The sequence below is a fragment of the Fopius arisanus genome, unplaced genomic scaffold, assembly GCF_000806365.1.
Source record: "Fopius arisanus strain USDA-PBARC FA_bdor unplaced genomic scaffold, ASM80636v1 scaffold00055, whole genome shotgun sequence".
NCBI classification, from domain to species: domain Eukaryota; kingdom Metazoa; phylum Arthropoda; class Insecta; order Hymenoptera; family Braconidae; genus Fopius; species Fopius arisanus.
In genome coordinates, this window is record NW_011887794.1 from 719631 (window position 1) to 742842 (window position 23212).

A 23212-nucleotide genomic window follows, 5' to 3' on the forward strand; every position below is an offset into this window, starting at 1 on the left:
CAATTGCAGTGAATACCTACCTGAAGAAAAAATTGAAATTATTAAAAAAAAAAATGAATGACGGCGGGATCGAACCCGGGCCGTCGGCGTGCAAGCCGAGCACGTTACCGCTAGGATAACGTTTTATTACAATAAATTATTTTCATTAGGAGTATATATATTGCAAAAGTATCGTTTTAAAAAATTGCTAATTTTTCAATTTCACTGGATATCTTCTCGATTTTGAAATATTTAGTTTTTAAACGATATTTGGATTGATTTGCCATTAACAAAAAAAAAAAAATAGGAATTATTTAAAAAAAAAAAATGAATGTTGGCGGGATCGAAACCCAGCCGTCGGCGTGGTAGCCGAGCACGTTACCGATAGGATAACGCGTTATGTTATGAAAATATAATTTTATTAGTGGTATATCTTCTACATATTAAATAATTTTTTTCATTTAAAATTCCACAAAATGTGGCTTCCCCCTTCCACTCGTTCTACAGGCGGCTAAATTCCAGTTAAACAAACGAAATACAAAAAGCATTCATGCCGCAGAAAATAAAATTCACCCCGTCGACTTGATGGACACCCCAGCATTGCGTGGGGCGCCCTCCCTCTCTTGGGGTGCAGAACTGAGCCTCTACTTTAGGCAATCGTCTTTGGATAGGGCATTCAATTGCATACAATGAGTGCATTCACATAGCAAGTGAGATTTATCAGAAGCCCAGTCTCTTTTTGCTCTCGACTATAGTTTTTCTTTCTGAATCACTCAAGTCTGTGATTGAAATTACTTTCGGTTTTTTATTGTTCAGAGATAGTTCGACTTCGACGATGGCGTCTAGATTTTTCAACCTTGCATCAGCAGTTCTGAATGCCTGTCTCAATTTCTCTTCAAGGCCAGGATTAGTCTTTTTTTGTTTCTTCTGCACTGTGAATTCAGCCACGGTGAATCCGAGCGTTTTCTCCAAGACTTTTGAGGAAAACTCCACATCCAGACTGTCAGTGCCATCAGTCAGGGTTCCCTCCAGCGTCCATTCTCCCTCGACTTTCCCCAACTTCCCCAGGTACTTGGTCTTCGCCCAGATTTTCTTCCTCGCGAGTCCTTCACTCAGGGACAATCTTTTCAATTCACAAATAAAATCACAGACTCTTTCGATCGGACGTTCAACAGGTTTCTCAGTCTTTTTGAAGAAATCTAGGATTCCTCTGTTGTTTTGGGTAATCTTCGCATTGTTTTTAGTCGACAGAATCTTCGACCCTGTTGGGAGGGGGTCCCCTGCTCTCTTCGGGGGATTTAAACTCGAGTTTACTCGAGAGTCAGATCCTGAAGCTCCTAGAACTCTTACACCACTCGTTTTCGTTGTTTCCAAGGGCTTCATGTTTTTCTCACTCCTAGAAACTGTAGATTGTTTGAAAAACGAAATTAGACCGGTGGGTTTCACCGATTTTGAAACTTCAGGGTTTCTTTCAGCTGTAGTTCCTCTGGTTTGAACTGTTTTTACATCAGCCTCAAGCTCGAAGTCGTCCCACTCTATATTTCCAAAGTCCTCTAATTTTTCATCAAATACTTCAGTCTGCCTCGATTTACTCGAGCTGTCCCGGAGATTTTTGGCAAATGATTTTTCATTAGAGATGTTAATTAGCTCAGACTCTCTGTTATTGGATTTGGCAATTGATGTCCCAGAATTTCGACTGAGATTTTCATTCTGACGATTTTCGACTAATCGTGAATTCCTCTTGATGTGGTTTTCATCCATCAGTTCGAGGAAGAGTTCATCGTCGTCAGGGAATTCGATGCCCTCCATCTCTGTTTCAAGGTCCAGAGGTTTTGGCCTGTCGATGGATCTCGTCGGATTTTTGGTTGGTACGTTCGAGGAATTGATACAGGAATTCGTCTTCTGAGGCCTCGATGACTGTGGAGGATTGGCAGAGGGTCGATTAGCTGGGGCTCCTGATTCCAGCTGTGTGATTTCATCAAGATCGACGTCAAGATCGACGTCAAAATCGTCGTCGAGGATGCCTGCATCACCAGTCGGCGGATTTGTGTCATTGTAGGGGTCTGGATTCTCTGGCATGTTCAGGGCTCGTGCAAAAACATTTTCTGTTGCATTTGAAATGAGTAAACGCTCCACTTCACCCCCAATCTCCTGAATATTCGACTCATCCAGGAGAATAACTCCTCGTCTACACTCCACTGGTCCCTTGATCATGATCTTGAATCCCGGGAGAATCATATCCTTCAGGAATCTGATCCGGTGATACTCGATCCCTGAAATATCCTGGATGCCATCAGTCAGGAACAGCTGCATCATTCTTTTGCTTTTTGCCTCCCAGAACTGTGTCTGCTCTCCTTCTTGCACTAGGTCATTCTCGTTTGAAACTTTTCGCATTGTCTCCAGTTGTTTGTATTTTGGGGTTGATATGTCGTAGCCTTTTTCCACCTTGAAATGACAAAATATACATACAGGTTGATCAGAGGGCATGGGTAGTTTATTTTTTGGACAATCGAATTCTACCTGGAGGATGTATTTTCCTGGCAATGTCGTGCATTTTTGCTGTCCGAGGTTTTTTGGCAAACATCCTTTTTTATCTGAGATCTCACGGAGATCACTCAGTTGCCACTGGGCTGTCACGAATGTTAAAGCTTCATCAACTGTTGCCTAAATAATATTTATTTATTACAAAACGTAACCACTTTTGAAAAAAAATTTCCACTCAATTTCCATCGGATAAATTTTGCTCTTCTCAGGCAGGACAAGTAAATTCATTCCGAATAAATAAAAAAAAAATGTAATTGACATGTTTATGTTGTCGTAACCTACATTTGGATTTTCAGTCAAATAGTAATCGAGGCAGTCGTTGAGCCACTCGTCGTTCATGTGATAGAATTTGTTACACAATTGTCTCTTGACTGTCTCCATACGTCTCTCCATATTCTTTATTTATAATTATTAATGAAAAAAATTGTGGGGCAGGCGTGATTTTGCACTTATTCCCACAGTGATGTGCGTCGGTAGCGTTTCTAATTTTTTTTTTTTTTTTCTTTGACTATTTCGGCGGTGAGATATGGCGCACCGGTTTTTTTTGTTATGTTTGAATTTTCTGAACGTGTTGATCACCACAAATTCGAGGTAATTATCAAGAATAATAAAATAGTCATTGAGAAATACACCTAGAGCCAATGAACAGTAATTAATTACACGTGTTTAATGCTTATTAATGGGATTGAATGCGTGTGATCGAATTTTGAGGTTAATTCAGTAAAAGTTTGTTAAACTGATAAAAATAATTTAGTCGATTGATTGCTAATAACAATTGAGTGGTTTATACAAAGGAAAAGTAAATTCGTAATATATTAATCCATATATTTCAATATCTTCATCCCCAAATAAAAGCAAGAAAAATTCGTTACAATTCGTCAATTAAATAAAATGAATAAATAGTGAATTTGTCGGTACTGTGCGGTAATCAGTAAATATCATTGCTAGACTAGTCACACGGATCACTCATAAAAAAACAATGATTCAATTAAAAATTTGGCAGGCGTAATATTGATTGAAAATACCGAATTTCGATATGAAAATAAATAGGCTCTCTCTAAAATACATACAGATAGAGAAATTTAAAATTATGAGCAACTATTCTTCTAAGTATTCTGAGCGATCGATTCAAAGTGACGAATTCAGAGTATTGCCATTCAATAATTTAAAAAAATATATCACGATTCGTCAGATTTGATCACTGGAAGGTAGATCCATCGATGGAGCTATAATTCAGTATCAGTAAATGAAAATTAATAAATTAATTCTGTTGAAAATCTATGGTGGTTGTTAAACGATTCGAGTTGAGCATCTAGACGCCCATTCCAATAAATAACTTATTTAGATCATTCAAATACATCACATTCCTTTGTTTACATCAGCTGTACTATTTTTTGGAATCATTCTTATCGTTTTCCTCGACTTCAGGGGCTGGAATTTCTTGTGTGGCTTCTGAAGAATCATCACCACGAGGAACACTCTCCTCTCCCTTGTTTTCTTCTTTTTCCTCCTGTGAATCAATTTTTATTTTAAGTCCCTCCAGAAGTTTGTAAAATTCAATACTTTCGGGAGAATAATCGACAAGATGTGCCGAATGTGAAGTGTCCACTAGTGCAGTTTCCACTCCTTCATTTATCGGAACATCTTCATTACTGGAATTTTTTCCATCAACCTTCGGACTCTGCCCCAGGTCTTTTCCAAATTTCCCAGTATTACGTGGTGATTTTGATTGATAATTCGTAGATGCACTCTGTCTCTGTGCGTGGAGAGATTTCTGGAAGTTCTTGAAGTCCTTGTTGTTGAAGGAATGGGTTTTGCCGTCACCCTCTCGTTTATGGAATTTGTCGCTTCGCTCGTGCTCTCGTCTGAGAGCACGAGGAGACTTCTTGTTGGAACCTTTGGGCTTTGATTTATCCTCTGGGAATTTTTGCAGACTGAAATTCCCAACTTCAAAGTTCATGAATTCCTTGTCGGATTGACTGTACATCACACGAGTTCTCTGGCGAGGGCCAACTCGTCCTGTTCCCACGATATTCGGAGAACTCACTTTGACGCTCATCAGAGGATTTTTGCAGCTGTTGGATCCATGATTTACCGTGACTTGCACATTTTTATCGATTGAGTTGATTATTTTTCTCTCCTGATCAGACTCTCGTCCATGAGAATAAAAATTCCTGGTGTACCCCCAGTCCCCCAGAGTGTGACTGTCCTTCCTGGTGACATCATCAGCCAAATGCATTTTGTCGTTATCCCACTCCCGTTTCCAATTTCCCTCAGCAGTCCTCTGCCTGCTGATCCTCGCCTCGTCGATTTTATTTCTCTCAGCCCTCCAGGCCTCATAATCAGGCAGTGAATCCTGTCCTGAACCTCCAGATTTTCCACGATATTCCCTTGATTGCCATTCCCTCCCGGCCTTTTGCTTTTTAAAATGACCTCGTGATGATTTCCCTCGTCCTTTAATTTTGTCAGGGTCTTTTGAGTTTTCGTGATGCTCCTCGCGCTCAGAATCCGCCAGGAAGTTGTATTTTGGGTCTGGTGGAGGGCCTTCGTTCTGGGGAAATGTGTGGGTCTTTTTTCCTTCACCACCTGCACGATATTGGATACTGCCGTTGTGATCCCTCGGGGAATTTCTCAGCTTTGGGTGATTTTTCGAGGGTACAGGAGGAGAGGAGAACTCTGGGGGCTCCTTTCGCTCTGGCCAATCCGTCGAGGGCACCATCTGCACCAGGGCATTCGATTTCGCAGCATTTTTCTTGTCTGCTTCGACTTCCTGAAGATAAATATCATTTCTCAATTGGGTAACAAAAAAAAAATAGCAAATTGCGATTAATTGCGTTAATTTTTTAGTCGTTCTCAATTTGAGGGACATTCCATTATCTTAATTACCTCGTAACGTCGTTTTATCTCCTCATTCTGCTGTCTTATTTTATTAATTTTCTCTTCAAGTGGGTCAGCTGCCATTTTTTAAAATAATCATATAGATTTTTCAACTGGGATTTTTTTTTTTACTGTCACTCGGCCAATTTTGATTGGATTACTGCACTCGAAAATTCATTGATTTTCTCGATGAAGGGGTTGATGAAATTTGCCAAATGGCATTACTGCTAATGTGAATCGGTTATATTTTTCGATATCGCTTAATGCCACTCACGCAAACCACTTCCGGATTCCCCCGATTCCTTTTTTATCGCTCATTGAATTTTTTTCATTTCACTGGTGAGTTAAAAAATTCATCACCTCAATATGGAATTCCTAGCGGACCCGGACGTCACTGGGGTATCTAGGTCCAGGTGTTTGGAGCCTTTCACGTGTTTTTTTTTCCTCTGTTGTGACTTGAGGCTTTTTTGAGATTCTTTTCTATTCTGGCATTTGTAGCCCAGACTGCGAGACCAGTCGCGCAGTACAACTGGATGGAACTAATAATAGGGGGAAATGAAGGGGAGAATTGATAACGGGGTGGGGAGGTTGTTTGATGATTGGGAAATCTGTTGTATCACTTGGGGATAACAAACTGTTGGATCTGGGAGAAGTGAGAGTACTGAAGACCTGTGGGAGGACGCCAGTTGTATCATTCCCTGACATTCCTACAACATCACGTCATCAGGAGTCTTCCCCTTCCCTTCGCTGACCCTCCTTTAACCCGCCAAGACCTTCACAAGGCCTTCTCTCCCCCTAAACGACCTCCGCACACCCTCCACGTGACCTCCCATTCAAATTTTTCATGTTTTAAATTTTTTTGAATTATTACTGATATTGTTGGCGATTGGCTGGAATCAAAGTCACTAACAAAATGGTAAAATCCACTTGTCATCTAGCAACTCAATTGCATAGTAGTTTTTTCATGCGAATTAAAATAATTGAGGTTGAGAAAGGTCCAAGAATTCTAGAGACATACGTTAACAATCCAATAAAACCTGATACCCGTAGCCAATCGAAGATCCTTTTGGTTTCCTGAACGTCCGCTTTTGTTTGCCGATCACGTCACGAGGACAATTCACCTGAACACCCCAGTAATACGATTAGTTCCAGCATGCGCTATTATACATAGATAAGTACGTGGCGCGTACATACGGACTGTAGCCAACCATTGACGTCTTCCATCTCCTATATCTGTGTCAATTGATTTTATGATGTGCGACTGGAGGTAAATTATTCATGCATCAGTTGTTTTCGAGTGGTGAGGGTGAATTTTGACGATTAATCCGGTCTGGAGATGTGGTCGTGTACTTCATGGGCAGTCCCAAGGTCTTCAAGGCCTTGTAAAGGACACTCTAATTTCATATTTCATATTGTTCTCCACCCCGATATGGAGGTCGTGTACTTGGCGCCGGTCTTAACGATTTCAAAGGCGCTCTTTAGCCCTCATTTTTTCAAACCGTCAATGAAATTTTAATGACACCGGTTAGCTTCACCATATTAAGACTCCAGAACTTCACGACACCTAAAAAAAAACACCTCCTAGCCGGTCCTATTAAATTGTTTTCCAAGAAGAAATGATGCATGGTAGGGAATGACTTTTTAAATAGATATAATTTAGCAGTGAGAATGAAGAAAATAGTTAAAAATAGTTAAAGTTGTATAATGAGAATGAATGAGAGGGATAGATTATTGTGAGAGGACACAAAGGCGTTGGGATGCTCGATGGTGAAGAGAGAAGGCGTAAATTTGCGTTGATGGGGGTGAAGGGCAGAATGAGGTGGGGGTTGGAAGGTACCCCAGGAAAAGAGCTCTGGGCGAACGTCCCTCGTGTTTGTGTTAATCTTCGGATTGATGTTAGTAGTGGTGAACGCTCGTCTCCATTGGTGTTTCCACCGCGGCGGCAAGCGGCGTTTCACACGTTTCCCGTCATATCCCAGTTCACATTCGTGCGGGACCCCCCGTCGGTGCTATCGCTCAGTCGACCGTTGCTCGTTGCACCAAGTTGATCATCTACGGGGTTAAGCCCACACACATCACGCTCTTTCAATTAGTCATACGTGTCTTCTCCATTCGCCACCAGGAACCACGGTAAAACTTTCTTTAACTCATCTCCAACATCACCAGGACATCACCAGGATATTAGCCAATTTGTCTGATTGGTTGAATTCATTTGATTCATTTGATTTATCTTGTACTTCTGAATTCTTCTGGTTTCTAATGATTGCTCAACGTGTCATGGATAATAAACTTGCGCTACCACTTCACCAGGTATTTTATATTCCATTGGTTATCGTTACTATCACTGCCCTTGTTGCAATGCATGCTCATTGATTAATTAAAGTTGTTCATTTCGAGACGATATGTGGTGGAATTGGGTCGAGGACTTTTTGGCGGGATTAGTCTAGTCTGGATTAAGATCTCTCCACTTCGCGGTTTATTAGAGTTGTCGATCTGTAATGCAGCGCAGATGTCATGCCAGATTGCGTTTCTCAATGGTGAATTTATAAAGAAGGTGATTTAATTTTTCATGGATTATTGTTAGGATGTGTTATTTGTTTGTCGGGTGTTCGGACGTGTGGAGAGATTTTGTGATGGCGTTGGGTGAGGAATGCGCGATTAGGGAGATTTAGATGAACATGACTCCAGAGGGTATTGAGAGGAATTACTTCATCTGTTCTGGGTCATCTCGTCAATTAATCACGTCATTCGGAGCTATTACGATAGGTCAGAAAAATTGGAGCGACGAGTTTTTTTATCTCTTCGAGTCAACCAGATCTCTCTAGTCGATGAACAATGCATCGCCAGAAAACAATTGATAATTCAAGGAATTCTTCCACTCAATGCTCGCCATTTTTATCAATCGAAAAAATCATTGTCAAATCAGCGAAAATTGCTGGAGTGATTTTAAATAATTTTTTAAACTCGTGCAATTTATTGTCCCAATATGTCATTAATTTTCATCCTCTCTCTTTGATTTTCAGATAGAACACAGTTGAGTTGTCGTCCGACAATAATTTTAAAAAAATATATAATCGGAGGGGAAATAAAATTAACGGTGAAAGAGACTTGGGTGCGACGCGTCGTCCTAACGACGTGAAAAGTGTTGCTCAAGGGGGGGGAGGTAAAAATAAGTGATACGTAAGTGGTGTGTGTTTAGTTATTGTGAAATCCAGACTGAAAGGGTCGACATCCTCGGATTATCGATAAAAATTCATGATAATTCGGTGATACATCCACGGATAATTGAGGATAAATGATTAAACAATGTGATATTGAGACGTGCTGGGAACTCAATTAAGTTGACAAATATTTATTTAAGAATTGTACATTGATGTGGGTGTTGTGCACGTGGCGTTCATAATGTGGTCGAATGGCTGAATTATCGGGTGTAAAGCGTGATTAAGGACAAGATTAAGATGTATCCCGCACCGGCCAGACACCCAGCCGCTGCCGTAAGTACAAAAAAAATAATCTCATTGTTTACCCCAATGAGGGGATGTCAATGTCCGCAACCCCTACATCTTTAATTTGTCATTCCTCTCTTTTAACGCATTTTTATCCCTTCCCTGTCCTCCGTTAGACGTATTTATGGATGGGGTATAGGGTAATTGTTTGCTCTACACTTCCTTCTCTACTTCGCCCTTCAAGTTTTTCGATCTATCTCACCCCCGGGGGTAGATACCTCCCTCATGCACTTGGGGACTTTCGGCGTTATTGAATTTCAGCGGTTTTAGATTTTCCTCTCTCACATTTTAAGGCTCGATTTCAAGGCTTTCAAGTACTTTCTACAGTTTTCAATCTTCATATTTGTCAAGTGAATGGAATTATTTACTCTTTAATAGTCCCTCACCGTAAATATATTATTTAAAATAAAACCATAGAAAATTGTTTAATCTCTAATTGCGATTAAAATGGCTGAGTTATTCCAAGGGATTTACCCCAATTTATTAATTTTACGGCTATGGTGCCTTCAAAGTTCATTGGTCTTGGGGCGCTGGAAGTTAATGACCCAGGCGACGGTGTAAATGCTTGTCAAACCATTTACTCTCACGTGGGTGTATATTTCACCGCATGTACATGTCTTTTTCGTTGACTCGAGAAATAATGTGAGAGGATTTGTTTTTGTTTTTTATTCTTTTAAAAATGTCGGCAGGCCGATGTGCTCCTGGGGTTCTTCCGTTTCCTTGCTCTTTATTTTTCATATTTATATGCAACTCGAATAGGTGAGAAAGGGGGAGTGGGTGTGAGGGGGAGGCGGCAAGGGGGGTAACACGCTCTTGGGAGTATAGACCAGGAAACAATGTGCAAACTCTGTGCGCCATGGAACGCTTTGTACAGCAGCCACGTTGTGAATTACCTAGGGACTCAAATTTTTCCTTGATGTACATTTTTTTTTTTTATTCACTCCCCCTTTTCCAGGATTTTTTTAGTGTATTTTTAGTGTAATTTTTCATCTCTTTAGGGAAAACAACGGAGATTGAAAATATTTCATTATAAAGTATGACATTTCAGGTGTTTATTTTTTCTTCAAATATATTTTTTAAAATTAAATTATTAAACGGATTGCCGGTTGAATTGTAGTTGACGTTGCTGCCTGATCAAACGAACGATGGGATAGAAAGGTGAGGCACTGGTGAAAAAAAAAATATCCATGTACTTCCACTCAATTCTCATTGGGACAGAAAAAAAAAAAGAAATTAAATTCAGGGGATGACAATCACTAATCAAATTGTGTCCCCGGTTGATTGTTCGTCGAATTGCCTACGATCGATTTTGAAGGAAATGAAAATTGAAAAGCTCGTGATGTTTTCTCCCATTCTATTTTTTAATGCAATTGCAGCTGTGGGTTAACCCCTTCTGGTTCTGAAGGGGTAAAAATATGTGGGTGAGAGGAAAAAAAAAATGGAATTTATGGTGGCAACGGTGAATTCGCGCCGTAAAATGTACAATCTGTTTGATGACTGTTACGTTTGATGATTGCAACAAGTTAAAATCTCATTTCTCTCGCCCCTCGTAGTGACCCCAATCGTACGGTATATTTCCTGGCTCCTGTGGAAAACCCATCCCCATTTCATCCCCTCTCATTCCCTCTCTGCTGGCCCTCCATGCGGATCAACAAGTGGCCAAATGATTTTCACCGTTGACCGAAATGCGCTGATGAAAAGTTTTGAATTCCGACAATTTGAGGATTTCCACTGTGCAATCTACTGGGAAACCCTGTATCGATGACATTCGGGGGCTTTTCATGGACTGATAACAATTGAGATGTCATTTGACAGGAGCAGTCAATCAGCTCATTGATTTCCCATTAAAATATCAATTTAATTATAATAATCCTTTCAATTTACAAGATTGAATTCTCGGGAAAATATTCTAACAGCGATAGGAATTTTCTCACCAATTTTTCTAGAATGAAAATTATTTTGTTGTGTTGTTTTTCATTATCCCAGGAAATGATATTGCAATTACAATAGCACTTACCTCGGCAGGACAAAATTAATCAAGTTCTCAACATTTTAATTGTTGACAGGGTGGCGGTGGAAGCGGCACGGCTGCGGGCGGTCTAAAGTTCACGGTTGCTGATACTTGCGAAAGAATCAAAGAGGAATTCAATTTCATCCAGCAACAATACCACTCGTAAGTATTAGCATTTCTCATTTGCATTGGTTAGTAGAAACGGCAAAACTCGGATCATTCAGCATCGACCAATTACTTTAACGAGCAATTTGTCTTTTTTTTTTTTCAGGCTCAAACTTGATTACGAGAAATTGGTCAATGAAAAGACTGAGGTGCAGAGGCACTACGTTATGGTAAGTTCTCTCAATTATCAGTGTAACTCCCCAAAGTTTTTTTATTCGAGGTAATTTCAATCCTCGGAAGTACTCCGTTGTACCCGTGAGGGATCAAATGTACTCGCTAATACTTGATTATCGTTTTAACGTATCCTGAACGTCAGGATGACGCACTGGGTAGCGCGGGAAATTGAATGCCTCTGAATGAAATACGGACTGCGATGCGCCAGTCCATTGCGCATTTCCGAATTATATTTTCTATTGTTCACCTGAAATTCTGGAGATGCTTGGAAATTACCCGAATATATTCCCAGTCATCGCCAGAACTATCAACAACTCCGGAAGTAGGAGAAACTTTTCCCCCAAGAGGCCTGACTTAATAGAAATTTCTGGGTAAACGTCAGTTATACTTGCAACATGACAAATCAATTAAAATTTCATGGAAAAAGTGCTGAAAAATTTGACATAAGGTAATTGACATCAGCTAAACACCTAGCCGAGGTCCAAGTACTCTCGAAAAAAACTCAACTCCAGTGACAAAAAAAAAACAAAAAAAATAAGAATGGCCCTAGAGTGACGTAGATGCGAAGATAAAGGTAATTAATCCACGGGTTAGCCTCTTCCGCGATAACGATGATCGTCACAGGAAGACAAGAAACAAGGGTGGATATAGAATTTCACCGGGTCCGAGTGACGAAGCCCTCGAAGACGGAGAGGGACAGATGGATGAGTGTGAATTTACCTCTGTGTACAGAGGTACATGTACGAGTTTAGTGAATTTGTGTTGGGTGATATCTATACGTAGGACTCGGGTAAACTGCTACACCGATGCCACACCGAGACAGGGTGAAAGTGAGGGGTGACAGGGGGTTAAGAGGGGCAGGGCGATGGGGATGTGGTAAGAGGTATGGAAGGGGTGAAAGGGGTGGAAGTGGGGGAATAGACGCGTTGGCGGAGGCGGTGGGGAGGAGTGAGTTGAGCTGGTAATCGATATCACCAAAGTAAACGAAGAGATGGGGTGGATGGGTGGTTGGGTGGTTGGGTGGTTGGGTGGAAGGAGGTTTTTGAGGGTGAAAAGAAGAAGGAGGATGTCGAAAGTTTGTCAGGCTCCCTGGCAAGTATTACACAGATATAGTTTTAAAATGCATTTATGGGGAGGTGTATGCACACCGTTAGAATGAATAGTCTGTGATTGTGTGGGTGAATTTTCTCACGTTCACCCATATCTTCCTTTCCCTCTTCAACATTGCCTACACCTCGAAACCCCACCGCCCACTTTTCTCTGTGATATTCTAATTCGAAAACCGTGAGCATTCCTCCACTCACACCTGTCCCGGGGTAAGGGTGGCACGTCCCTACTCTGGGGGAGGAGGGAATATTATGCTTTTCATTGGGATGAAGGACCTGTAAATCCCGGCGTTATATTCCCTGGGGAAGGGGGCCTTTGGGTTTAATTGTTTTGAGGGGAGGATTTGTTTTAGATTTTATTTTTTTTTCTCCTCCTTTTTTTTTTCGCTTTCGAGGGGAGACGACAGTTTGTATTTATCGACTGGAGATTTCAATGTCGAGTTTGGTGCGACGGTTTCTTCATTGTTTTTAGACGACTTGGAATTTTCACGCGCTATTTACCGAGTTAATTGATCGATTAATGGCTTTATCGTTTGGTATGTTGCAGTACTACGAAATGTCATATGGGCTCAACGTGGAGATGCATAAACAGGTAAATAATTGATATCTGTAATTAATGTCAATAATTTATAGCGAGTTGGAGTGTGCTTTCGGGGGAAATAGTGACTCGTCGAGTCTATCATTTTTCTACTGGGGTGGTAATAACGCGACAATGGGATTGAGGGTGGAATATGTCGGAGTGTTTACCTCTGGGCAATAAGCGCATGTGTGGGTTTGTGAAATTATTGGTTGAGAATTAGCTGTTTCACTTGCACTCGGTACAAATACACACATGGAAGTTCATTAACTATTAACTATCCAGGGAGTTGTGCTTTGGATTTTCTATTTGTAAGTATTCCGAGGATCGATACTCAAGGCAAGTGGTGAAACAAGATAAGTCGACTTTGTAATAAATGACTTTTCGATAGATATCGCTCAATTCGGGGAAAGTAACGAGATTTATTGGAAAAATGTTTATCAGGGAATTTCGGTTGAATATTTTGATTCAGTAGCCGAAGACATAACAAAGACTTACCCTGGAAAATGATACATGCATGTTGTTGATGGTGGAACCTTTTTCACCCGACATTTGCCTCAACCACAACTGCTCTACTTAGGCGTTCGCCGTTTTCCACCGTTTCTGTACTCAACAAACTCCCATTTATTGGCAATGTCCCAGTTTACCCTCAGCGCTCTTTAAATAACCGCGCCACCGCTCTGCGGGTTGTAACGAATAACCAGATCGAATGAATTTTCTTTACATAATTCTCCATTACCTCTACCCCATTCGTCTCCATCACTACTCAAGCATAAATTAATCTTTCGTTCGACTACCCAAATCGTTTATTCATTTCTCACCGTCAAATCAATTTCCAATAAAATATAAAAAAAATTTAAAAACCCACTAAAATAACACCTAATGAAACTAATTGAATATTTTCCCTTTCCCTGGAGTCGACAGAAAGGCATTTCTCCCAGCGTCTAACCAATTGCATATAACTCATCTGCTCCCCCTCAACCCACCACCCCACGGTCGACCCTTTTTTTTTCAACCCCCCCAACGTTTCTCTTTTTACGCCGCTGATGCACCGAACGGCCTTATATATCTATACGATACACACGTCCATCCATCCCGGGATCCGGAATGGGGTGGTGGGCATGGAGTCGCTTTTCCCGCCCGTTTTTCCACTTCCAACCCCACACCCACCACCACCACCACCACCACCACCCCCAACCCCCATAGCCCGTACACATTCCACTGTATCCTCGCGTGCACCCGCGTCTCTCCTCTCGTTCAACGCTGCAAGCGTGTAGTTCGCGTTGTTTTATTTGGCTCTACGGGCGCGCCTGCGAGAGTTCACTCAGGGGGTTGAAGAGGGGGTTGAAGAGGGGTGTGGGGAGCGATGACATCGATTTTTTTACCCGTTGCTAATCTCAATGCCTCTCCCCCACCTTCAACCCCTCAGTCTACCCTCTAGCTTCTGTGTTCCTCTCACTCAACCTCCAAGCGCCACCCCATTTACTTTTTTTTATTTATTTTTTTCCCCCTTTTTTTTTCTACCATCGAGAATCGTTGCTGCATGTGCATCGAACACATTCGAAAAGAAGGAATAACCATTTTTCCCGCGGGGTGTTCGGTGGTGTTTATTTTTTTTTTCCGGTACGAGTCTTGGTTTTTTTCTTTTCTTTTTTTTTTGTCCGTTCTCTTTCACTGTCGAACGTGGATCACGGGAAATTAAAAAAGGGAGTGAGACGGACGCAAACCAACATCCATTCCGCGAAACGAATTTTTTTCGGCGAACGTTCGTTAATGTTTTTTCACAGTTCTTGGGTGGAGGGGTGGAAGCCTTCGCAGGGATCTGATTGCTATCGTTTGCTTGAATGTTGCAGACGGAGATAGCGAAGCGGTTGAGTGTAATAATATCACAACTGATGCCTTGTTTAGCGCAGGAGGTGAGTATTTTGTTGAGGGAATTGTTTTGAATCGCACACATTTTTTTGTACCGTTGATTGACTTGTCACGTGCTCTTTAAAAAGTACTCAAGTCTCATAATTTTGATAGGGAGGGAGGGGAGGAGGCAGGAGAGGTTGTGTTTTATGTTTAATAAGTTGGTGGATCGTTGTACAGTAATTGGAGAGATAATACGACTCTCGGTAACTTTGCAAGTCAAAGTGCTTTACTGACAGGACTATAATGACAGACTGCTTTCAGCACCAGCAGCAAGTAGCCAATGCTGTTGAGAGGGCCAAACAAGTCACCATGAATGAGCTCAATGCTATTCTTGGGGTGAGTTTACTGGTCACGTTTCCTCATCAATAATTTCGTCTCTCTAACAATTAATGAGGATTGACTGAAATATATACACGTGTTGCAACTCAAATGGCATATTTTTATTTTTCAGCAACAGCAGCAGCAAGGTCTTCAGCACCTCTTGGTACGTTCGTTATTTAAAATTCATTGAGATTGTTAATAATAATTGATCACCTAGATGAAGAATTTTTAAAAGAGTGGTTTTTCCAACAGCAACAAATTCACGCCCAGCAATTACCTCACAGTGCTGTTGTTGGAAGTTTACCACCAGCAAGTCTATTGGGCTTTGCTGGAGCAGCAGCAGCAGCTGGTGTACCACCTCATCTTGCACCACCACCTCATCCAGCTGCGGCTGCTGTGGCTGCCCAGGCACAGGCTCTCCTCAAGTCCTCGGATCTTCAACAGCATCGCGCAGCCACTGGTACACCAGAGGACCGAAAACCTATAGCGATACCTGAGGACAGGCTCAGGCGATCTGTCTCACCCTCGGAAAAATTCCGATCGAGAACACCAGAGCTTGAGGGGGACAGCAAAAGAAGAAAAGAGGATAAATTACGCCATGTGAGTTTTATTTTCACTAATTATTTTCATATCATTGTGTGAATGGGTTGTGAAAGATGAAGAGAACCCGATAACTTGCCACAATTTTAATTTATCGTCGACAGTTCACCGACGGAGCAAAATCCGTCAAGTTTTTTGAAATATATTTCACACTCATCGTAATTAAACTCTCTGGAAACCACAGAGAATCTAGCTGTTTTTCACGATTCTTTCTTCGCACAACTCAACGTCCACCTAAATTGGATTATTTTTCACCGGCAATATGTTTTTTTCACCACCCCAACCGGCAACTCCACCTTTAATACTTCTCTATTCGTCTTCGTCCACTACGACATGTAGACCGTGTCGTCGCTAGGTCGTTCCCTTCTTCAGCTGGTTAACCCCACGTATTTCAGTTTAAAACAGTCAACCGAGGAAATTCTAGGTGTCTATCATCAATCTTCATTCCCTCGTCTTCGTCTTTCTTACCTCTTGGATGACGGTTTTTTTTTTCCTTTATCTCCCCTTTCGCACCTCTTAAAAGGCCATGAAACGAATTAATCCCTGTCGTCAGGTTTCGCAATGGACAGGTGTATTTTTATTTGGTGAAAATAGTTGAACTATTCACCGACGGTAGTGGCCGTGCGGTTAGAGTGCTAGACTAGCATGCCAAGGATCCGGGTTCGATCCCGGGCACCGGCGGTCAAAAATTTATAGCGCTCTGATCTCACGGTTTCACTGCCGAGCGGTAGTCCTGTCAAAAGGACGACTGTACCAGGGCAGGTTTTTCCCTCAGATGAGGTTTTCCCTCCCTTCAGCAAATGCGGTACAGGGGTTTGGGGGGTGGGAAGGGAACAAATCGTAAAAACCCGAAAGGGTATACGAGTGAGAGAAAAAAAAATAGTTGAACTATTCTCGAGATAACTCGTTATGGTAGACTGGGGTTTTTGAATGGAACGAGTCGTATTCGTGACTCGAGCGATGCATGACAGACAACGGAGATGAGCTTTCAACGTCGTAGACTTCAAAACCCGAGGGTTCAACCAGGCATTCATGGGGAGAGCAACCTAACATCAAGGCTCTTGTCTAGTTTCTCATAATCTTGGGGATCGATCCTATGTACATTTTTCACCGAGAACTTGCCAAAGAAAAATTCACAATTCTCAACAAAGTCCAGAACTAAATAAAAACCAAATTGATTTTTTTTTTCATTCCACCAATTGGCGAAAATTCAACAAAAAAAAAAAAACCGATAAAAACAAAGAAACGAGCCCTGCAGTTATGACTGTCCAACAAAACACAAACAAATAATCTCCCGAAGAAAAAAAAATCCCGTAAAAATAAAAGCAAAACCGAAAAACCGGGCAAAAATGAAATGGGAAAAGATGGGTCGAGGGTTGAGATAGAACCCGAAAGAGTTGAAAAAAAAATGAAAAAAAAAAAAGGTTGTACCGAGGGAGTAAAAGCAACCAACCAACGGCGTTGGACAGTGACGAGCTCTCCGGGTATAGCTAGGACCCACAAAATAAACTGAAACCGCCTTTATCCCTCCCCTCTCGTTTTTTTTTTATTCCTCTTTTATGCCTCCATCTCTGTTCCACCCTCTCGATCCTTCCCGGGCACCCGGTAGCCAAATAAATTACACCGCCTCGTGACGCGAAAAAAAAAACATCCAACGAGTTGCGAGCGTGAGTGAACGGCTTGAAGAGGAAGCAAGAGCGACAGAGGGTGGGAGAGATAAAAAAAAACGTACTGAGGGGGTTGGGGGTGGGACACGGACTGGATCTGGAAGGGGGCAGCCGTGGTCCACTTTAATTGGTTCGACGTGGTCAGATGAAAAATTCAACCCTTTCTTTTCCCCATTTTTACCCAGTCGAGGACGAGAATAGTCGGTACTGGGGTAAATCTTGATAGTATCCTCCAGACAAGTAATGAATTAACTCCTGGGGACTTGTCGTTTTTTTTTTCTTTAGTTTTTTTTTTTTATAAAATAGAATCGTTCAACAACCGAGACAACAGCTTTATGGTCATCTAGGGGTTGAGCTCACGGAAAATCAAGGGCTAGATGCGGTATCACTCCCACATCCCCCGATATATATTTTCACCCCAGGAGATTCAGCAACACATTAGAACACAAATTCTCACGGCACTATTGTTTATTCTCCCACGCCCTCTCTCGATATAAATATAACGGAATAGAAGTGAAAATTGTGAGTGGAGTAGAGAAGTGAAGAGCGAAGGAGGAAATGAATAAAAAAAAAAAAGCAATTTTTACTGGGGAAAAAAATGAATAGAGGGAAAAAATAGAGGAGAAGAGAGAGAGAAAAAAAAACAACAAACCCCCGAGAAGAGAAAGAGGGTGGCTATGATGACAAAACACTCGCTCTGACCTTCCGCGTGATGGGGCGAGAGGGTTTCCGAGAGTGGGGAGGTGAGTTGAGGTTGGGTTTTTTTTTTTTTTTTTCGAGGGGGTGGGTTGGCGTGGAAACTGCCAGAGGATGGAAGGCAAAGGAGAGGCGAGGGGTTGGTAGTTGTTGGTGTGAGCCGAAGAGGACACAAGGGGCTCGTGGAAATGAAAGAGGATGGAGAGCTGGGTTTGAGGGAAGAAAGATGGAGAATGGGCGGGGATGGGGGGGTTGGGAGGTTTATACCCATCATTTTGTATTTCTCGCAGACATAAAAATCTATACTATCCCATCCCTCGACATTTTTCCCACCCACGGGATATCCAGAACCTCTGCATCACACCAAACATTCACCATTCTCCAACGGGTGAAAATAATCTCTTGCTGGAAAATTTAAGTCTTCGTTTTGGGGCTTTTTTGACATGTGGGGGTGGTTTGTCTTCGTGGCCAAGTGCCAGCGCCTAATGATTTCGACTTTTTTATCGCCGGCGAATTTCTTTCACCTGCATAAAAAATAATACCGGTAAAGTTCAGTCGAGAATTACTCGTTCGGGCAATTAATTCGGAATAATCTCGAGGGATCTTGAATTCAGTTGAATGCTCCATTTGGTGGTTTTTATTTTGGGAGTCGAGGATTTCGGGTGTTAATTTTGATGAGTAGAGATTATTCTGAAGAGTGATGGATATTTAATGGGACAGTGGAGAACGAGAACCTTTCGAGATTTGTTACTTGAATATTTGATGATTCTCTAGGATTGGACAACGAAAATATCATTTAATATCGAATATTTTCACATCCGTGAGCTCTAATAACATTATCACATTTATATGGCTATTGAGAATCGTTAAATAGATCTGGTGTGAATTATTCGATAGACTATTTTGCCCCCGTTGAAATAAAATGGTGGGAAAGGTGGGTGGTGGGTGGGTGGATGAAGGATAAAATGGGAAAAAGTGACAGACAACAACTCGAGGCTTTTGCAGCACCTGCAGACGAGAAGAGCTTGCTTGATCGAGTACAAGCGAGCTTTAATGCTATCACTCTGTGTTCAACTGTTGAAAGAGACAGAACAAAAGAGGGTGAGGTGGAGTGAGGTGGAGTGAGGTGGAGTGAGGTGGAGTGAGGAGGAAAAAGAGGCGAAGATGAGAGACAAAAAGAGAGTGGAGAAGGGTCGTTGGTGGTCTAAGCAGTGCACGGTGAATGGAATGGAAGGGATGATAACATTTGTATCATATTTAACGGTAGAGCGGTTAGGGTAAGGAGAGGAATATACACCAATTTTATCCCCCCCGTTCCCCCTCCCATTCTCCCCCAACCCCACCTACTCTGCTCCATCTACTTCTCAACATCGTCTCTCAAATCTCCTTTCCCTATTCCATCTCGACAAAACCAACCCTCGTCACCCTCACCTATAACCCAGTGAAATCAATACCAGGGTATTGAAGCCACGTATGCAACAATATTTATTGTAACGCTATTTTACTCGTTTTTATCATTATATTGAATTTTGGCATTTGTTATTACTTCCAAGTGGTTGCAGGCTCAGGACAAATTTATGATTATAAAATCAATTAATCAATCAATTAATAAAATAGGATAGAGGCTTTGTGTGGGAACTATTCGGTATGTTTGGATAGATTTTTCACAGCAATTGGAGTAACACGGAGAAAATTCAATTGCATCATCAAGCGAATGTACTTAAACCGCAGGAAATCATTGACTATTATATGTAGATTTTGGGTATTCGTGATTTGGATTTTGATGTAGAGCGTGTAGAGGTGGATGGCAGGCATTAAAACAGTTGAGCCCATTGATGGTGAGTAGATGGACGAGTGGCTGGGCCCTTGGTGCCTACCAAATCAACCCCCTTTATCCGCCCCAACCGCGAAATCGCTTCCGCCGTACAGATGGTTTTACGTTTCGCCATCCACCGCAATACGTTACGTATTCACGCACATGCTCCACGTGGATCAACTCCTCACCTCTCCAATCCCTAATTTTCTCTTCATCTCCCCGGGTGATGAATTGACGAGCCCAAAATCGAATACTTTGGATGATTTTACCGAGGGTTAATGTGATGTGAATTACTGGAATGACTGATTCTAGAAAATGATTCGCCAAGAGTATCGACGAGTCGGAATTATTGTTGTCATTGTTTTATTAGGAGAGCGATGGGGAGAAGAGTGATCAGGAACTCGTTGTGGACGTCGCTAATGAGGTAAATCTCCTTGAAATTCTTTGAGGAAGTGGATAAACGTATCCCAGATAAAACATTACATTTTACCCCTGATCACTAATTTTGAGGGGGAATTTATTTCAGTTGTTTATTTATCGAGATGGAATAAATATATTTCAAGTTCTCTCCAGGAATGCCTCATTCCCGAGATAAACGCGTCGTTATAATCACTTTATTCCACTTCTCTCAATTGCCACCGTAAAGATTAACATGGAACTTGAGGTCGGAATTTTTTCAAGGAGGCTTCATCCCCCCACGCCAATGGTGAACACTCGGATCACCGGGAGAACGGTACATTTGAGAAAATTGGCCACCCTGGGGCAGTATCGAGTGCAGCAGCTTCGATTAAGGAGCGACCCCCCTCGCGAAGTGGAAGCTCATCGGCTCGCAGCACACCCTCACTGAAAAGTAAAGATGTAAGATCTTGCCCCGAGCAAGTGGAAAATAATAAAAGCCTCACATAAATATATGGCTGAGGGGTGTTGGGGGTGTTGGATTATTGAAATCTAGTGATAGTCTATGGAATGAATTGCAGATCGACAAACCGAGTACACCGGTAGCGGCAGCGAGGGGATCGCGCAGTTGTACACCAACTATGGGTCCAATCCCTGGTGCCTTGGGGTCCCGGGTCTATCATCTGCCATCTTCGCAGCAAACAGCGCTGCAGGGCTATCAGGGTTTGCAGTCCCGAGGCAATGAGACACCTCAGTCTCCCTCTTCTTACAATAGTTTATCTTACTCAAGATCGTTGGTGGGCTATCTCAATAAAATCTCCAAAATAAATACCGCTGATAAAGTCTTTGCATCTCCAAAATAAATCTCTTTTTTTTTCAGCTGGGTTTTGATGGTCACGTAAGGGTACCCTCGGCAAACGGTTTGAGCAATATTCCTGGTGGTAAACCGTAAGTATAATATCAATTCATCTTCTCGATAAAATAAAATTTCTATTGGCAGATGTGTGTAATTCCTTTCATTCCAGTGCATACTCCTTTCACATGAACGGTGAAGGCCAGCTCCAACCAGTTCCTTTCCCAACGGACGCCCTGGTGGCACCTGGGATTCCACGCCACGCACGTCAGATGAATACGCTGACCCACGGCGAAGTTGTCTGCGCCGTGACAATATCAAATCCCACGAAGTACGTCTACACCGGTGGAAAAGGTTGTGTAAAGGTGTGGGACATTGGCCAGGCTGGTGGAAGCACCAAGCCAGTGTCACAACTCGACTGTCTACAGCCAGACAATTACATACGATCTGTCAAGCTGTTGCCCGATGGAAGAACCCTCATAGTAGGTGGTGAGGCCAGTCAGCTGAGCATCTGGGATCTCGCCAGTCCCACACCCAGGATAAAGGCTGAGCTCACATCATCAGCACCTGCTTGCTACGCCCTCGCCATCTCACCGGACTCCAAGGTGTGCTTTTCCTGCTGCAGCGATGGAAATATCGCTGTCTGGGATCTCCAGAATCAGTCACTCGTCAGACAATTCCAGGGACACACCGATGGTGCCTCCTGCATTGATATCTCAGCTGATGGGGCTAAACTATGGACTGGGGGACTTGATAACACTGTCAGGTCGTGGGATCTCAGGGAGGGAAGACAGCTGCAGCAGCATGACTTTACCTCGCAGATATTTTCACTGGGGTATTGCCCCACTGGCGAGTGGCTTGCTGTTGGCATGGAGAACTCCAATGTCGAGGTACTTCATGCCAGTAAGAGTGATAAGTATCAGTTGCATCTTCATGAGTCTTGTGTGCTATCGCTGAGATTTGCATCCTGTGGAAAATGGTTCGTATCAACTGGAAAGGATAATCTACTTAATGCCTGGCGCACACCTTATGGGGCATCAATATTTCAGGTGAAATGTTTTACTTTTTATTGGTGGATTTTATTGCAGAGTCGCTGATTGTTTTTTTTTTTTTTTTATTTAATTGATAAAATTCTTGATTTTCAGTCGAAAGAATCTTCATCAGTTCTCAGTTGTGATATTTCTGCTGATGATAAATTCATCGTGACAGGCTCTGGTGACAAAAAGGCAACAGTTTATGAAGTGATATATTAATTAAGGAACTCTGTGGAGTGACATTTGTACAATTTTTTCACGTGTATATAGGAGAGCTGGTGAACAACGAAAGTGTGATTATGATCCTTAGATGCCTAGGTTGTATCATAGAGGTGAATCGTGGGACATTACCAACGACATAAAGTAATTTCATTCCTAAGAAAGGCCATTTGCCCCATGTGCCACGTACTGTGTACATTTATTTTAATTAGAGTACTTTAATTTTCAGTTTAATGCGTGCATTGTGTAATTATGCTTGTGGACGATCTCTCATGTACAAATCTGATGTTTTATTAGTCGAAGGAGTTACTGCTGAGTTTAGTAATTTGGCACTTTATTTTTTCTTCAATCTAGTTTTGCATTTTATTCTTCACCGTTTGACCATTCGAAAAATTTAATTGACAAAATGGGTGTTGACAAGATTTAAAATTTTGCATACCAGTTTGAAAGATCACTTGTAAATACCGACAATTTGGATTATCAGTTGAATTTTTCATCATATTACTACGAACTTCAGAGTATACTATCGAATTTGTGATAAAAAAGAAAAGTGGAATAGCTATTATGAAAGTGGAATATGCGAGGGAATTACAAAATGTTTGATATTTATTTATCGTTTTTTTATTCATCGAAAGATTCAATAATTCTTGATCTTCATCTATCAGTGTGATATAAAAATAATTAATAATACCGAATAAAAAGAAAATACCCATTCATTTAATCCACAGATTATTCCCAATGATGCAAATAAAAAAAG

The 23212-nt window shown here is 41.8% G+C and overlaps 3 protein-coding genes across 7 annotated transcripts; 1 reads left to right on the forward strand and 2 right to left on the reverse strand.

The window, feature by feature from the left end:
- Positions 1-412: 412 nt before the first annotated feature.
- Positions 413-2942, reverse strand: LOC105268265 (recQ-mediated genome instability protein 1). Its single transcript, XM_011307659.1, has 3 exons — positions 2806-2942; positions 2500-2643; positions 413-2424 (listed from the first exon to the last, which is right to left on the reverse strand). The coding sequence occupies exons 1-3, from the start codon at positions 2914-2916 to the stop codon at positions 700-702; spliced, it is 1980 nt and encodes a 659-aa protein (XP_011305961.1). The 5' UTR covers positions 2917-2942; the 3' UTR covers positions 413-699.
- An 83-nt stretch (positions 2943-3025) lies between these two features.
- LOC105268267 (protein groucho) lies at positions 3026-23119 on the forward strand. 5 transcript variants are annotated; one of them, XM_011307663.1, is made up of 16 exons: positions 3052-3114; positions 7523-7710; positions 8424-8894; positions 10973-11079; positions 11189-11252; positions 12910-12954; positions 14793-14855; positions 15115-15189; positions 15305-15337; positions 15427-15774; positions 20324-20377; positions 20635-20811; positions 20931-21146; positions 21230-21297; positions 21375-22251; positions 22348-23119. In XM_011307663.1, exons 3-16 carry the CDS (start codon positions 8859-8861, stop codon positions 22453-22455), a joined length of 2271 nt encoding a protein of 756 aa, XP_011305965.1. In that variant the 5' UTR covers positions 3052-3114; positions 7523-7710; positions 8424-8858; the 3' UTR covers positions 22456-23119. The 5 variants fall into 5 exon arrangements, with proteins under 5 accessions (XP_011305966.1, XP_011305965.1, XP_011305964.1 ...); XM_011307664.1 differs by lacking the exon at positions 7523-7710 and having other exon boundaries at positions 3026-3114; XM_011307662.1 differs by lacking the exon at positions 3052-3114 and having other exon boundaries at positions 7377-7710.
- LOC105268268 (uncharacterized) lies at positions 3332-5924 on the reverse strand. The gene is made up of 2 exons (XM_011307668.1): positions 5410-5924; positions 3332-5293 (listed from the first exon to the last, which is right to left on the reverse strand). Exons 1-2 carry the CDS (start codon positions 5482-5484, stop codon positions 3911-3913), a joined length of 1458 nt encoding a protein of 485 aa, XP_011305970.1. The 5' UTR covers positions 5485-5924; the 3' UTR covers positions 3332-3910.
- Positions 23120-23212: the final 93 nt, after the last annotated feature.